This window comes from Rhea pennata, chromosome Z (genome assembly GCF_028389875.1).
Source record: "Rhea pennata isolate bPtePen1 chromosome Z, bPtePen1.pri, whole genome shotgun sequence".
NCBI lineage: Eukaryota > Metazoa > Chordata > Aves > Rheiformes > Rheidae > Rhea > Rhea pennata.
In genome coordinates this window covers 65,340,755-65,355,812 of record NC_084702.1, presented here as the reverse complement: position 1 = coordinate 65,355,812, position 15,058 = coordinate 65,340,755, and the positions used below count along the sequence as shown (strand labels likewise).

The window sequence follows — 15,058 nt, the reverse complement described above, 5'->3', positions numbered from 1 at the left end:
AAGGTTGAGAATGATGTTAAATTGGCAACATCTTAAAGGACTCAGATCCTAATGATAATAGTGTATAATTACCCTAAAATTGTATTATCTAACTTGAAATGTTTGGAAAACTTTCTTAACTGGAAGCTTTTTATTTACTGGGCACCTGGTAAATGACAACATTGATTGGAAAAATCTGATAGTCTGCTGTGTATCTATTTTATGTTTAGTTATAATCAAATTAAGTCTTTTTTAACTTTTAGTTAATCCACTGAAACAAAGTAATCAAATCATTTGCTTCAGAGAAATTCAGTTCAGTTTGGCTTGAAACCAGTACCATGTCAATGTTTGATTATATTAATAAATCTAGCTAGCCAGATCTCTCTCTGGAAAGAAAAGCATTATGTATGGCACGAAGGATGAATAGTGATAAACAGCCATCACTTATTTTTATTTTAACCATGCTTTGCATTCTCTAAGCATATAAATTCAGACAACTTTTAGCTGACTTTCAAACAGAATAGGCTAGATGAGATAATTCCCACCAAAAGTTATTAAGACTGACATTCTCATTTCATTGAAATCAGCTTTAAAAATGGTGTTGGATGGAATCTAATTTCACTTTATATGGCTATTTTCTTCTTCTAAATTTTACAGTAGCCTTTTATAGATTTCCTTTAGCCTTTATAGACTTATACATATGCCAACCTTATATTTCCTCAAATCATACTGGGCTGGGTGAGTACATTGTCTCATAGTTTTATTTCTGCTTTAGGTGTTTCTAATTTCCATTACACTTGCGTCTTTATTTCTTTCTCATTCCCAAATTCTTTGGGAAGAATTTTGACTTTAGAATTCAACTAAGCTGTTTTAGAGTTATTTAGTTAATATATTTTATTGATCTGCACAATATATTCACCTAAGAGAACTGAAGTTTATCATTATTTCTGAGGACATATGGCGTTTCCAGTATGTACTTCCTGTCAGCATTTATATGTTATCCTTTCCACAAACAGCTGGTTTCTACAGATACTGACTGCAAAAGCCTAAGGGACGCTCACCCTTACAAATTTATGCAATTCAGAACTGAACTCATATCTTTTAGAATAAGTTTTATACTACCTGGAAATGAGAGGACACATAGCAGTAGAAAGGCACTGCAGCAACAGGAAAACCGTGGCAATCAATGTCAGAGAACAACAGGAAACTAAAAGCACTTTTGATATGTTCTGTGTTGTATCTACGTTTATTACACAAAGCTGAGGATAAAGGTCAGAGAGCCTTAGAGGAATGGTATTGCTCATGAGAGTGTATAGAAATGGTACTAAAATTCTAGAACTAAATCTGGCCACAACTATTGAAAATTGAGCATTCCTGTCCATTGATCATGACTGTACTTTTTGAAGGTGAATGCTTGCATTTTCTTGTCACGTAAATCTGAATTAAATTCATATTTGTTCCTACTGAAGGTTTCTATCATATACCATAAACTTCATATCTGAACATCTAGAAGAAAACCATTCAAAATAAATAGAACACAGTGTCATATAATTTCCTGCCTATATCAATCTAGAGAATTCTGTTCTGATATACATGACTGTTAGACCTTAATGCTAGGCTACCCTCAAATGCAGGCTAACTCTTATCCCTCCCAAATACAAAATATCAAAAATACAGGGACTACACTCAAATACATTTTTGATTGAAATACTGAAAAAGGATTAAAATATTTTATGGAAATGCAATGCATAAATGTACATGCTCATATTTTATTAGAGATTAAGGCATCTTGAGTGAACTAAAACAAATCATGAGATAGACTGGAAAAGGTGTATGAGTCAGCTGTGCGGAATTTGTGACCTGTTTTCTTGATTTATTCACATGCCAAAGAATATTTAAGCTTTGTTTCAAAGTGTTTCTCTCGCAGCACTGTATTAGCAGTTGTAGTGAATAATTTAGGTAAAATTGTGTTAATGAACTATACCTGAAAGTATATACCCCTGCCCCCTCCAATCTTATTTACATGAGAGTGTCAAGAATTTTTGCAATAAATTACACCCATGCAAAACAAAGAGAAAGAAACTACTAACATAATTTCAGTAATGTTTTCTGGAAAATCAAGGGATCACTGATTCTTTTTCTTTTACACCTAGATTAAATATATTAGTAACTATTTTATAGCAATATTTAATGCCAAGATTGCTACTCCTGCAAGAGAAAAAAGCATTACAAATTATAAAAAAACTTTACTCATTTAGAATATCCTTTCCAGTCTTTATATTCAATTACATTATTTTCTGAAAACACATTGTTTACACTACTTTCTGAAATACATGTTTACATTATTTTTCTGAAAGTTTTACATCTATTATTTAATTACTTCTGGTTTAATTTGCTCAAATAAGTGTATGTGAATAAAGCAGATTTATTGAAAGCTGGAAGGGGGAAGGAAGGGAGCAATCTTACAGAAAATTTACTCCCTCTTTAAAGGCAAAGTATGTGTAGCCCAAATTCAAATCTGCTGCATCCTTCCACGGCTTACGTGGTTATAACGTTGGAGCAAAAATAGTTCACAGATTAAGGAAAATCAGGAGATTAAAACAAATGAAAGAAAACAATAATGCCATGTATTTCCTCTCTTTCTTATGTTTTGGTAACTAAAAATGGATGAAAATCCAGAACTTCTGTTCTACAGGAAAATCTGCTCTTTTTACATTCTGAATTAAGGTGATAACATGAAATCTTCACATTTCCACAAAAGGAAAAGTTCAGAAATAACCAGATTAAAAACGTTGGTTCAATACCCACACACTTCCCTACGGGATTTGGAGAGTTCTGGAGAACATACATCAGTGGAAACGAAATATCCCAAGTGTCTCAGCCAAGAATGACATGACTCAGAACAAAGTATCTTGCTTTGGTTTTTCTAATGTGAAATTTAAATATCTTTACTTCTCTGTAATTGCATTTCAATAGAGTATTTTGTCCAGAGTATTTTAGGTCTTAAAACGACTCAAGTGCTGAATAGCCGAGTGTAGAAAGTTCAAATTTGATACAGCAGTTAAAAGCAGTGCATATGAGTGCTCCTGAGAAAACTGAATTGGGATGTGGCTGATAATGACTCACTAGCAGTAACACCCAGCTTGTGCAAAGTCAATTGCCTTTATACATTATTAAAGTATATAGATCAAGGAGTTACACTGTGCATATTAATAAAGCTTTGCAAAGAAAAAGGAAGGATATGGTGAAAAGCAGCTGTATATGACTGGTATTCATCTTGATTTATCTACAACTGGATTTATTGTGGGAAAACTGCTTCTGAATAGAGATTCCAAATATTCAGAATCTGGAGATTCCAGCCCCAAGAAAAACAACTACCTATGAAGAGCTACTTCAGAGGAACTGTTCCACACTGATAACCCAGTTTAACCTGGAATACTGTGATACACAGACAAACACTTATTGTGAAAGTCATACAGATGTAGAAAAGCTGATCCAGCTTCCCTTAAACAAAGAGAATACTCTCTATTACAACAGAGAAACTGCATTTGGCTCATGAAGCATGTATAAAAAACACCCTCAGAATATTTATTCTAAAATATGGGAGGTCCAGCTTCTGCTTCTGCTTACTTCACATTTATTATTAAAGAAATAATTGCTTAAGACATGTATTATATTGCTTGCTCTCTTTCCTGAGACTGTCTATCAATACAACATTCGACTTCACCATATTCAGTTTATTGTATTCCTTCAAGTTTAAGGCTTGTACAAAATACTTAGTAATTAACAATTTACTAGAAAACCTGTTACAATATACTTCAGTAAAAACATTTATAGGTTGAGATGCTTCAGGGGAGTTGCTATCAAGGGAGAAACATGGAAATTAAATTTTGATGATAAATGGGCAAATCCCTCCTTGAATCCTGATTTTGAAAATTCCCACAAGCTCTTATGTTAATAAAGAAGGAGTGTGGAAATAAATTAGTATCTATTAGGTGCATCAATTTGCTTTTGAATACTTTCTCCAACAAATTGTTTCACTATTCTTTTCCCATATAAGGAAGAACAGCTTTCTATTTAAAAGGAATGAAAGCATGCAAGGCAACTAACTAATTAATTGAAGTGATCCTCTTTAGAACCTATTATCACAACAGTAACACAATGCTATAATCAGCATTTTCAAACATGGGAGTCCTAATTTAGATCCTTAATCTGTAGCATTCAGTAACAATTCCTACTGAAATAACTGTCACCATCAGTATTAAATAATCATATCAATACTATATAACTGAGTTTACAGAATTTTGCTGACAGAAAGGAGTAAAATAGCAATCTTATGACAGTACTTCAGTTTATAATGCTAAACATTTTCTGAAGTTGGTGGAATAGTGCTCTGTGCACCTTCTTTAAGGGACTGTTTTCAGTTTTGTCTCCTTTGTAATCCCAATGTTCATGGATAAAGTGAATACTTTCACTAAGTTAAAACTTTTATGAAGTTTTATGTCTCCCTACAAATGATTTTGCATCCTTTTTGTTTTTTTACCTTTGAAACTTTGATGCCTCAACTTGCTCAGTAGCATAATGAGCTCCAAAGCTCATTAGAGCAAAGAGACACAGGAAATCCAATGACTGCTTTTATCTAAGCACATCAGAGAACTACTGTAAAAAACAGACAACCCAAAGTACAGGAAACATCAGAAAAATGAAATATAATATCATGGTACAGGCAAAAGGTAAGAATGAAAAGTTATTGTTAATTCTTGTTTTATGGGTGTTCCAGGACTGCAAAAGCTGACTTTTGTCAAAAAGTCTTGACTTTGCAGTTAGGACTTCTAACCTATCTGAAAACAGAAAAAAAGCATAAGCCAGAATTCATATGGCTTTGCTAAAACCTCAGCAACTGTTGTGAAAATGAGAATTTAATCTGTTTTCCTCTTCAATGATCATGACATACTGAGTTAAATCAAGTGTCTTCAGCTACTCCGTATTTCTGGTATTGGCTAGTTTGGCATAAAACTATGGGATTGCAGGTAACACGTCTTCAGTCTACATTATGCATACCATGTCATTTAGCAATTTTAGTCTATAAAATTTTCCTCTGCAGTTTCTTATAGCATCATTTCACTTGAACTAATACATTCTCCTGAGCTAGTATATTTTTAGGCCTACTGCTTGATCCCTAACCCTTTGAAAGAGGTCATCAACTGTACTATTACTTCATCATCTTGATGCAGCAGGAAATGGATTGACCCTCAGAGGTTAAATCGCTGTTGTATGCAGTGATGAAGATAATAACTGAATTCAAGATAATTGCTCATACTAAAAGAGATATTACTATTCAGTGTAAATTCTCAAAATACAGATACCTTAATCCTAAGAATGGCAATTACATTCTGCTATTATTATTACCATACTATTATCCAAATTATGTTGTAAATAGGAAAAATTATATTTTTATGATTTAGGTAATTCTTAATTAATGTTTTGATGACAGTCAGTCTCAGTAAATTTCATTTTTTACCTGTTCCTTGAAGCATTTGTTATAACTAAATATATAGACTCAAATTCAAATATGTAAGTACAAAATACCTCAGAGCAGTAGCCTGTCAGCAGAGCACCTCAAGAAATCCTGAATGCCTCCAGTGATCAGATGCCTTATATGTTCCATATTTTCTGAGCGCTCAGTTTCAGACCATGGAAGTTCATTTACATCAGGATTTATTGCTCAATACAGCAAATAAAGTCAGGCAAATCTATGTTTTAAACATAGTTCTAAGATATTTTGCCATATAACAGAAAAGTACTCTAAAAACATCTAAGAAGCATTAAATGATGACCATCACGAAATGATCAAATGCATAAAAATCTCATGATGTTTTCATGAGGTTTTCTTGGTTGTCTTAATAGCCAACATAGTGAAGAAGTTGCTAAGGCAATACATTATCAAAAAGGAGAAAATCAAATGTTGAACAACTCATCAAGTGACTAATCCACTCCTCCAGCTACACTGAGTGAAGCAGAGATCCTACTGAAAATAAAATATCCTTATGTAATTGAAAATGGTTTCATTATCCTTGTGTTCCAAGTGAAATCTTATCAAGATATTTCTTTAATTCTTTTAATTCTTAAGAAATGCTTAGAATTAAAGTTGAATTAATATTGTGTAGTGTTTTTTGCATACTATATATATGTTAGCATAAACCTTAGTACACTGTAAACACTGATCATCAACTGCATTTATGAATTTTCCTATTAAGTCTTCTTTTAAACCATACTAGAAGAACTACATAACAGAAGAAAACTTTCAGACTTAACAGTTCCCAAATCCATCTTACTGCAGTAGTGATACCTGAAGTCTATCTTTGGGCTTCCCTTGCCCCTCAGCAAATATGCATACAAAGGGGAACTAAGAACGCAACCCCTCCCCCCAGCAAATACAAAACATAAAAAAAAACCCAAGAGCTGAAGCAATCTGACTACAAGGACAGTGAGGAAAAGCCAAAAGAAAGAAACTAGAATACCTTAAAGCTTCTTGCTGACCAAACACCAGCAGACTGCCATGGGAAATGCCAGCAAAGCAAGCCCTTTTCAAAAGCTAAACAATGCCTTTTGGCTTTAAAACTCTACCTTTAAGTGAAATTCTATTCTTCCAGTTAAATTCTGTAATTCCAGGACAAATTTCTGCCTGAACATTATATGCAAAATATATGGAAAAATTGAAAATTCAGGTAAATGTCTGCTTAAAGGAGCACATGTTTTCCTAGCTATGCAACCAATTACTGCAAATTGAGACAGGAAAATAGAAGTTATGAGTCTTCGGATTGCTACTTTAAGAACTCACACACCTTTGAGACTTTCTCATGATATGAAAAGCAAGAGCAAACTTTTAATATAAGAAAAACTAATCTAGTACAAGGATGCTTTCTCTATTGCAGGCAGTCATGCTTAGATAGCCAGATAGCATCAATGGCAAAGATGTCTTCTTTCATCACCACCTGCTTAGAAACTGTGTTCCAGATAAGTCCTAGCTATAAGTTTTTACCATTTATGACTTATATGCTGCATTTTTGTAAGTCATGGTGTCTGAAACTTAATGCAAAATACAGAATCTCAGCTAGCGCAGGCTGACTGTAGGATAAGATCACGAGGGTTTTTTGCTCTTGTGCCTCCACTGGCCTCTCAGTTAATCCTGATTTACAAAACAAATATTGGCTCAAACTGAGGTATGATAAAGATGTAAAGATGTAGTCTGAAGCAATGCAGATCAGAAAGTGTAGGACAAATCGCACAAGAGCTGCACATACTGAGCAATCTGAGCCAAGGAGAAATTAAGAATAGCTTTCAGACACTCTGCAAAACTTCCTCATCAGAAAAGACCTTCTTTTTCAGGAAAGAAACATACAATACTAGTTAAAAAAAAAAAAAAAAAAAAAAAAAAAAAAAAAAAAAGTAACTATATCAGAGGCAGACAGACAGATATTATTTCATCCATAAGGGATAAGCTGGAATGTGACGTAAAATGGGTAGAAAAAAATGACAAGGGGAAAGAGCTGCAGCTCAACTTCATATTGTGTTTACTGTTTTTTTTTTTATTATTATTTTTAAAGAGAAGTACACTGATATTCTGTTAGTTATAACCCAGCACTAATGAAGGCATTGGTCAGTACAATCAAATGGTATGAAAGACACACGAGGTTGCAGACAAGTGGGAGCACATCTAGAAAAATAAGGAAAGATACCAGGTAACAACAAGATTATGGTAATTCTGTGAGGCCAGTGGTAAGGAAGGAGAGGGAATAGTATTAGAGAGCACAAACACAAGCTGGGATTGAAGATAATATCTCAATGCTATCTGATTTTTTTTTTTAATTACTTAGGCAGCAGGCTGGTACAGTATTAGCCAATGGTGATCGTATTCTCTTTCACAGAAGAGGCTTTCTATTTCATTTCATAGTCTGCTTCTAAGTCCACTGCAACATTTTTATCATGCTTTTGAAGATGAAAACCCAACGTATTTGTTTTTATTTAATCACTTTTAGTCTCATTGTTCAGAAAGGCAGTAAGTTAAATGCAGCTTCATTTCATTACCCTAAGGCTAGGTGAAGTTAAGTTTCTTAGCCACTCCTCCATTTACCCTTTGTTGCATTTCTTACCAGTACTTCCAAAGTAAAATCTGAGCATGTCTGTGGAATTTGAACATCTTCAATTATCAGCTCCTACAGAAGAAACAGCTTTCAGGCAGAGGCATTTAGAAGAACTTCTTGCACTCTGCAGGCTGAAAGCAACTAATGTGCAAGGCACAAGGGAGGCAGGTAGGGCTAGAAGAGTACATTGCGTTTTGTGGATTTAAGAGACAGCATGTCATCCTCATGACATCCTTACTTCCTTTGCCATCAAGTTATCTGCAAAGGCTCCGGCTTGCAATTGGTCATCGTCCTGTTGCATATCAACCTCTCCGCCTTTTTCTGGCTGAGCCCACATTGGTTTAAATGAGTCTTTAAGTCAATGCTTTAATTAACTGTTAAAATTTAACTTCAAAGCAAGGTTAGTGCATTATCCTGAGGTCAGCCATTGCAATGACATAATTCTGAGGAATACACATTGCACCCACAGTGTGAATTCCAGGAAAATCCCCCACAAAACCTCCCTTACTCTATAAAAGAAAAACCTCAAGGGGGGTCGATTTTGCCTTTCTCAGAGTAATCGTATTTCACAATTGAGTCAGACATTTGAACCAAACTCCAAATGTACTTAGATGCAAGGAGTTACCCTTACTTATTAATCTACTAAAATCTCTGAGGAAGATTTGTGAGTAGAAGAGAATACATTGATAGAAAGGTACATTAGCTGGAGTTAGAGACATATCTCATCTTTCCGACAAAATTGCCCTTTGATGGCCGTCATCACCAGTTCACAGATAAAGACCTCAGGGCCAGGAAAAATAATGACTTGTCTTACCTCACTTTCTGTAGCAACAGCATTTCAGTCTAAATCCCAGTATTAAGCACAGTCATTTTAGAAGGAGAAGTGTTTAAATTCAGACCAGATTAAATTGTTATATGCTACAGCATACCAGGGGCATATGACACACCCCATTTCCCAAAGTTCTTGTAATATCGAGAATGTGATACCTTTCCAAATTCCAAAGTTAGCAGTCAGTATGACTCTGAATACATTAGCAAGGCATATAATAGTAATAATAATAATACCACCACCACCAATTTTCTTCTATTCCCTCTATCATTTCAGAGGACTGATATTCCTTCATTGCTTCTTTGGCTGTATTCAGTTCTAAGTTTCCAGAGGCTAGAAACAAACAGGAAATATCTCCTAACATCTTAATGAGGTCAGAAGAAAGGTCCAGTTTTCCCCTGACAGTGGCCTTAGATATGCTCCTGATTTCAGGCTGTCAGGCTACAACACTTTCTCTTGCCATACGATTAGAAGACTGTATATGCTGTGAGCATAATCTTGCTCAATTTTCAGATGGCCCCAAAGCGTTTATTAATAGCAATAGATTCAGCTGCCAGAGAAAAAAGCGTGTCCAAGAGTATGTGGCCAGTAGGGAAAGAGTATTGCTCCATAAAACACTGAGTGGGAGTAGGCAGAAAGAGGGGTCTCCATGTGAATGTGCATTGCCTTCTTAGACTAAATGTAACCCTTTTTATGGTACACAGACAATTTAAGAGTTAAATGTTCTTTAAAAATTAAATATTTCAACTAAGTGAGATACAAGATTTATTTCCTCTAACCCTTTAGCATGATTATCATCCAGATCTTTGGCAGCTGAGAAAATGTACCCTTTCTAAATGTGAACGAAAGCTATTACAAAGCAGAATCCAGAGCGCAGCAGAATGCAAAGACATGCCAGTCAGCATCCTGGTGACCTACTTTTATTATAGCAACTCCATTTTTGAAGATATGTCACTATTTTTTGGGGAGAGCTGCACAATGAGGTGTCAGCAAACATGCTGCTTATCATTAAAGATGTTACTTGACGACTGCAAATACTTGTCTGTATGACTGACATGCTTAGTCAATGAGCTCCCACAGTAATGCTCAGTATCAGATTCCAAAAGGAACAAATATTATTCTGTTTCTACAACAGTTCTATGTGAGACTGAGTAGGTTGCCTATCTACTTTTGATAGGAGTAAAGGCACTGTTTCGTATATTCTAAAATTATAAAAAACAGAAGCATTTTTTTCAGGTGCCTGATTTGCCTCATTCCTGTATTTTATCAGTTTCTCTTATTTCCTTGCATTTTAGTATGGAAGAAGATAAGATCTTCTGGTGAATGTGTTTGGAATATATTAGATAGTTGTTTGTTTTGTTTTGCTTTGGTTTTTTTGGCATAGGCACATCTCAACAACTTTCTCAGTGTACTTCCTACTATAATGTCCTACGTAGTACCTCATCGCCTGACTTCACAAGAACTATCTAATTCTTCACACTCATTGGTCTCTACGGCACACGTCAAACAAGTACAACACTGTCACCCTTCTTTATGAATAAGACATGCCATAAGGCAGAAAAATTTTGCCCTTGAATTGTTTGGTCACATACACAAAAATATCAATCTATAGTTCCCACAGTTTACTTAGGAAAAGAGCACGTGGACAGTTAAATCTGGAAAAACTCAATAAAGAGCTTTGTGATATGATCCAGAAATTACTTGACAAAAAAACTGAGGACAAAATTAGATCCATATTATGCAGATAATACAACTTCACGAGCATTTTGAAACTATAACCAAAACCCACAGCACTGGTCAACTTTTTCCAAATTTCTTTTTGTGGCTTTTTTCGAGGGAATGAGGATTAATAAATTAAAATGATCTTAAAACTGAAGATATTTGGTTCATTTACTGAGAATGATTAGATATAATGTTATTGGTGATGAGAGCTACAAAACAACATTAGTTTACCAGCAAGCCAACCAACATAAAAGAAAAGTAAGCTTGAATAAACCGCAGGGCAGTATATTACTAGGTATGCACTGTTACACTTAAGTCTGAAGCTAACTGTTTAGAAAAATAATGTTTAAAAAAGCACAATGAAAAATGAACAATACTTACAACCATACCGTTTAGGGACACCCAGCAATCTGGTGGGAAATCCTGGAGTAATGGTACTAAAAACTGAAGACAACCATCCCAGTGGCAAAGCAGCAACATCATTCCAATCAGATTAAAGATTCTCACCACAGCACTGGCCAGATCATATGTCATGTGGAATATCTGCAGACAAAAGCGACAGACGATTTACATGATGAAACACGTAGAAAATAGAAACAAACCATTTACTCTGCATCCACATAGGTTAAAGACGAGTAAGTACCGTGCAGTACAGATCTCCCAGCAAGGTTCATCAATTTGGGCACACTCAGTGTGCACAGAGCCGCGCTGACCAAACTGCCTCTTTGGTGTGGCCACTGTTACGGAGGCTGCTGAGAAGTGCTTATTTTGGGTCAGAATTCACTAACTAAAGCTCCTCCTTAGAGTCCACTACTTCTCAAAGGAAGCAAGTCTCAAAAATAAAATAAAATAAAATAAAATAAAATAAAATAAAATAAAAAGGGAGCTTTTTAAAGTTGGAAAGACCATTACTAGTCTGTTAACTTGGTGAACTAGAATATTCACAAAGATGTGGGAGACACAAATTCAGTGCCTCAGTCTGAAAGGTTCATCCCACATTTCTCACCTGCTTGAGTGAACCAAATTCTGAGTGAGAAAACAATATAAATAATTGTAAAAAATTTTGGACTTCCGTTTCTGTAGTTTGTGTTTATTAATCCAGTTTGCAAATACCAGTTCACCAAGCAAAATGACACAAGTCATTTCATTGCTTTTAATCACTGACAATTTCCTAATACATTAAAAATCCTGAAATATCTGTAGCAGTTAAGTTTATGTCAAATGGTCGTAATAATTTGGATTTCAATATATTGCTGCATTCTTGGACAAAAGAGCTTGGCACCTGAATGGTCTCTTACAGCGAAATATATACATAAACTCCTGATGTATATCATATTTTAATGAGCATAATTATCATTATTCAGGAATTCAGGTTAGAAGATGAGGAATGTTTTGTGCAATTGATATATCACGTGATTTTAGATAGAAAAACTCTATTTAGCTGTACAGACTGACACGGAAATTTTGAGCCGTTAGAGCTGAAAAGCACATCGGATTCCTAGAGGCAGAAAGACGGACACTTTCTGTAGGTGTGAAGAAAAGGAGGTAACCCCCCCCCCCAAAGGTAAAGGCAGGTGAGTGAAGAGACATTAACAGCAACACTGCATCCCTGATAGGCTGCACAATTTGTGAGAGGGTATTAGGTCAAATAACAAAACCAAAGATCAGTTGCGGCATCGGCATACTGCAGTATCTGGGTAATTGCAACAGTCCTCTCTGCCTTTACAAAATATGTATCATAGAAATTAAAATTTCTTTATGTAATAAATGACTTCCATATCTGCACATGCCATTTGGCATTTGGAAACAAAAGAGTTCACATACTGAAGAGGGAATTTTTCTATCCTAACTTTTACATATCTAAACTGAAAGCAGAAATTAAGAATCCACACTGTAAATGAGTGCAAGTGCTAACATGGAGACCACATTAAGGTACCTTGCAACGTTTGTGCTTGTTTGAAAATGATGGCATATTTTTGAGTCTCAAAATGCAAAACCTATTTAATAGAAACATATCTAGATGTTCAATGTATGTGCAAAGCATTTTATTGAAGCTAGGGCATTTTAAGAGTATGTGTTTCAAACGCCACTTTGACAGAGGTTGCAAAAAAAGGCTTACAGCATTATTCAAAATGCTATGTTTTATTCAAATACTATTAATTCCTGTTAAAACTGAGGGGATGATACCGATATTTAGAAGATATTGTAAATGAAAATAAAGAGAAAACTATCACCATTATAAATTGGTGCTGTTTAGAAATATATTTATGTTGCAGCTATTTTAATATTAACAGTAGCATGATCTGAATTGAGAGATGAGAAATGTAAAATTGGAATAATTTTATTTAAACAACTGGAAAAAGAGCAAGGATTGGTACTGTTTTGGAACACTAAAACCTCATTTTATTTGGGTTATTCTTTATCTGCATGGATATTTTATTGCACCTACAAAGTGCAGACACAGTCCTGATAACATGAATAAAATCAGAAATGTTGTCAGTGAAAATGTGATTTCCTCTAGAATATCTGTCTGAAAAAGCCAAGAAGATCAAACAGAAATTACACACATTTTACACAGAGATCACAACTTCATGAAGAATTTCCTGTTGCTCCAGAAAATCAAGTTATAAAATCTATATAATATGGTAGGATAAAAATCAAAGGCCAGTTCTTATCCACAGAATTTTCATACTGCCTCAAGCTTCCCATTATCTCATTAGGCTTTGCTTTAAGAGATAGATTTTCAGAATAATCCACTGAATTGGACACTATTTTTTTTGAATGGATCACAAATATGACAATCAGAGTAATACTTAGCATCAATACCTTTATTCCTATAATTATTCAGAAACAGAATTTTACTGAAAACATGCACCAAAGTGTTTCTGATAAGCATGTGAAGCTCTGGTTCGGTGAAACGTCTCAAAGTCCACAAAACAAGTCTTTCATAGACACAAGACTCCTGAATCCCTATCCTGCTTCTGGAACTATGGGTTTAGGCAACATGAAATATTGTGCAAGTGTACTGTACAAAACTGTACTGTACTGCAATTTCATACTGTACTGCAGCTGAACAAAAATGATGATTATTCTGTGGATTTTTCACTTGGATGGAGCCCATTTTTGGCATAGATTCAGATGAGAGAGATGGTGAACTGCAAAGCTCGTATCTTCACACAGGATTTCCTACATTTTTACAGGAAGAGCTATTACAAAGGAAGACTAAAATTCGAACCAAACAGCAGGAGCACAGTGCTCAGATCAGAGGGCCTTGCTGAGCCCAAGGCTGCTGTTGGGTTTGGGCTCAGTACGACTGAGTAATTGTCGGGTTTTTCTTCCAAGTAAGCAGCACCTGCCTGTTCGTTACCAACACGCCTTTGCGGAGGAACCACGTACTGTGAGAACAATAACACGTTGAAAATTTTATGTGAAACCACATCCAGTAAAGGAAAAGACCTTAACAGGCAGTATATGACACTGCAACCTTTCAACATTCGTGAAACCTTTCACTCAAGAAATAGTTGCTACGCTGCTCAGTGTTCAGGATCAGTAAGTACTATTAAAAACGCACAAACGCTTTCTGGATATTATCTGGCCTTCTTAACATGGTAATATTATATCAACATATCTGCAATACCTCCCATTAATTTTAATTGTAGTGTTTTATTGCTCATCTTTTGCTTATAGAATCTAATATTTGTACAGCCTATTCTAAACTCTGATAAATCTGTATTACAGAAAATTACTTCACAGGAAAACTCTTAAGTAAATGTAAAAAAAAAGTCCTTTTAAACAGCTCTGCATATTCAAATATCTTTCTGGTAAAGAAAAAGTTTGGTATTTTTTTTCTATAAGAAACTTACCATGGAAATGTGAGCTTGGTTTGAAAAAATATTTAAATGCTCAAAACATATACTTTAAGTAAACAATAACAGTTGTTCACAGTAATGTATTGGTATCTTTGGGTTTGAAGGGAGAGGGTTGTTTTTAAAATTAATACCCAAATTTCTGCAGTGATATATTGTATATCTTTTATGTTTTTTCCATTTCTGAAACAATTGTGATACATTCAAACAAAGAGTAGTAAAATAAGTAATATTTTTATAGCATTTTCTTTTTGAAATCATAAATTATAGTGTCTACATTAATGAATTAATCCTTAATAAAACTCCTAGGAGACAGTGTTTGTTTAGAGAACTGGAACACAGAAAGTTAAGAGGTTAATACCACTCATTTCAACAAGTGATGACTTGCTAGTAGGCAACCAGAAGGACTGGAAGAAATATGAGAAGATCACAAATCAGTTCAGATGTCTTGATTTCAAGACAATTCAACACTTAGCGTAATTCAAACACTTGCATGCACCTAATTCATTACTCTGGTA

The 15,058-nt window shown here is 34.8% G+C and overlaps 1 protein-coding gene across 1 annotated transcript in view; it reads right to left on the bottom strand.

Moving 5' to 3' along the window:
• The window catches only part of HCN1 (hyperpolarization activated cyclic nucleotide gated potassium channel 1), a 198,495-nt gene that overhangs the window by 82,900 nt on the left and 100,537 nt on the right, over positions 1–15,058 (bottom strand). Inside the window, exon 3 of the mRNA XM_062599913.1 lies at positions 11,056–11,217. Coding sequence (XP_062455897.1) covers positions 11,056–11,217 — 162 coding nt within the window. The remainder of the gene's footprint in view (positions 1–11,055; positions 11,218–15,058) is intronic.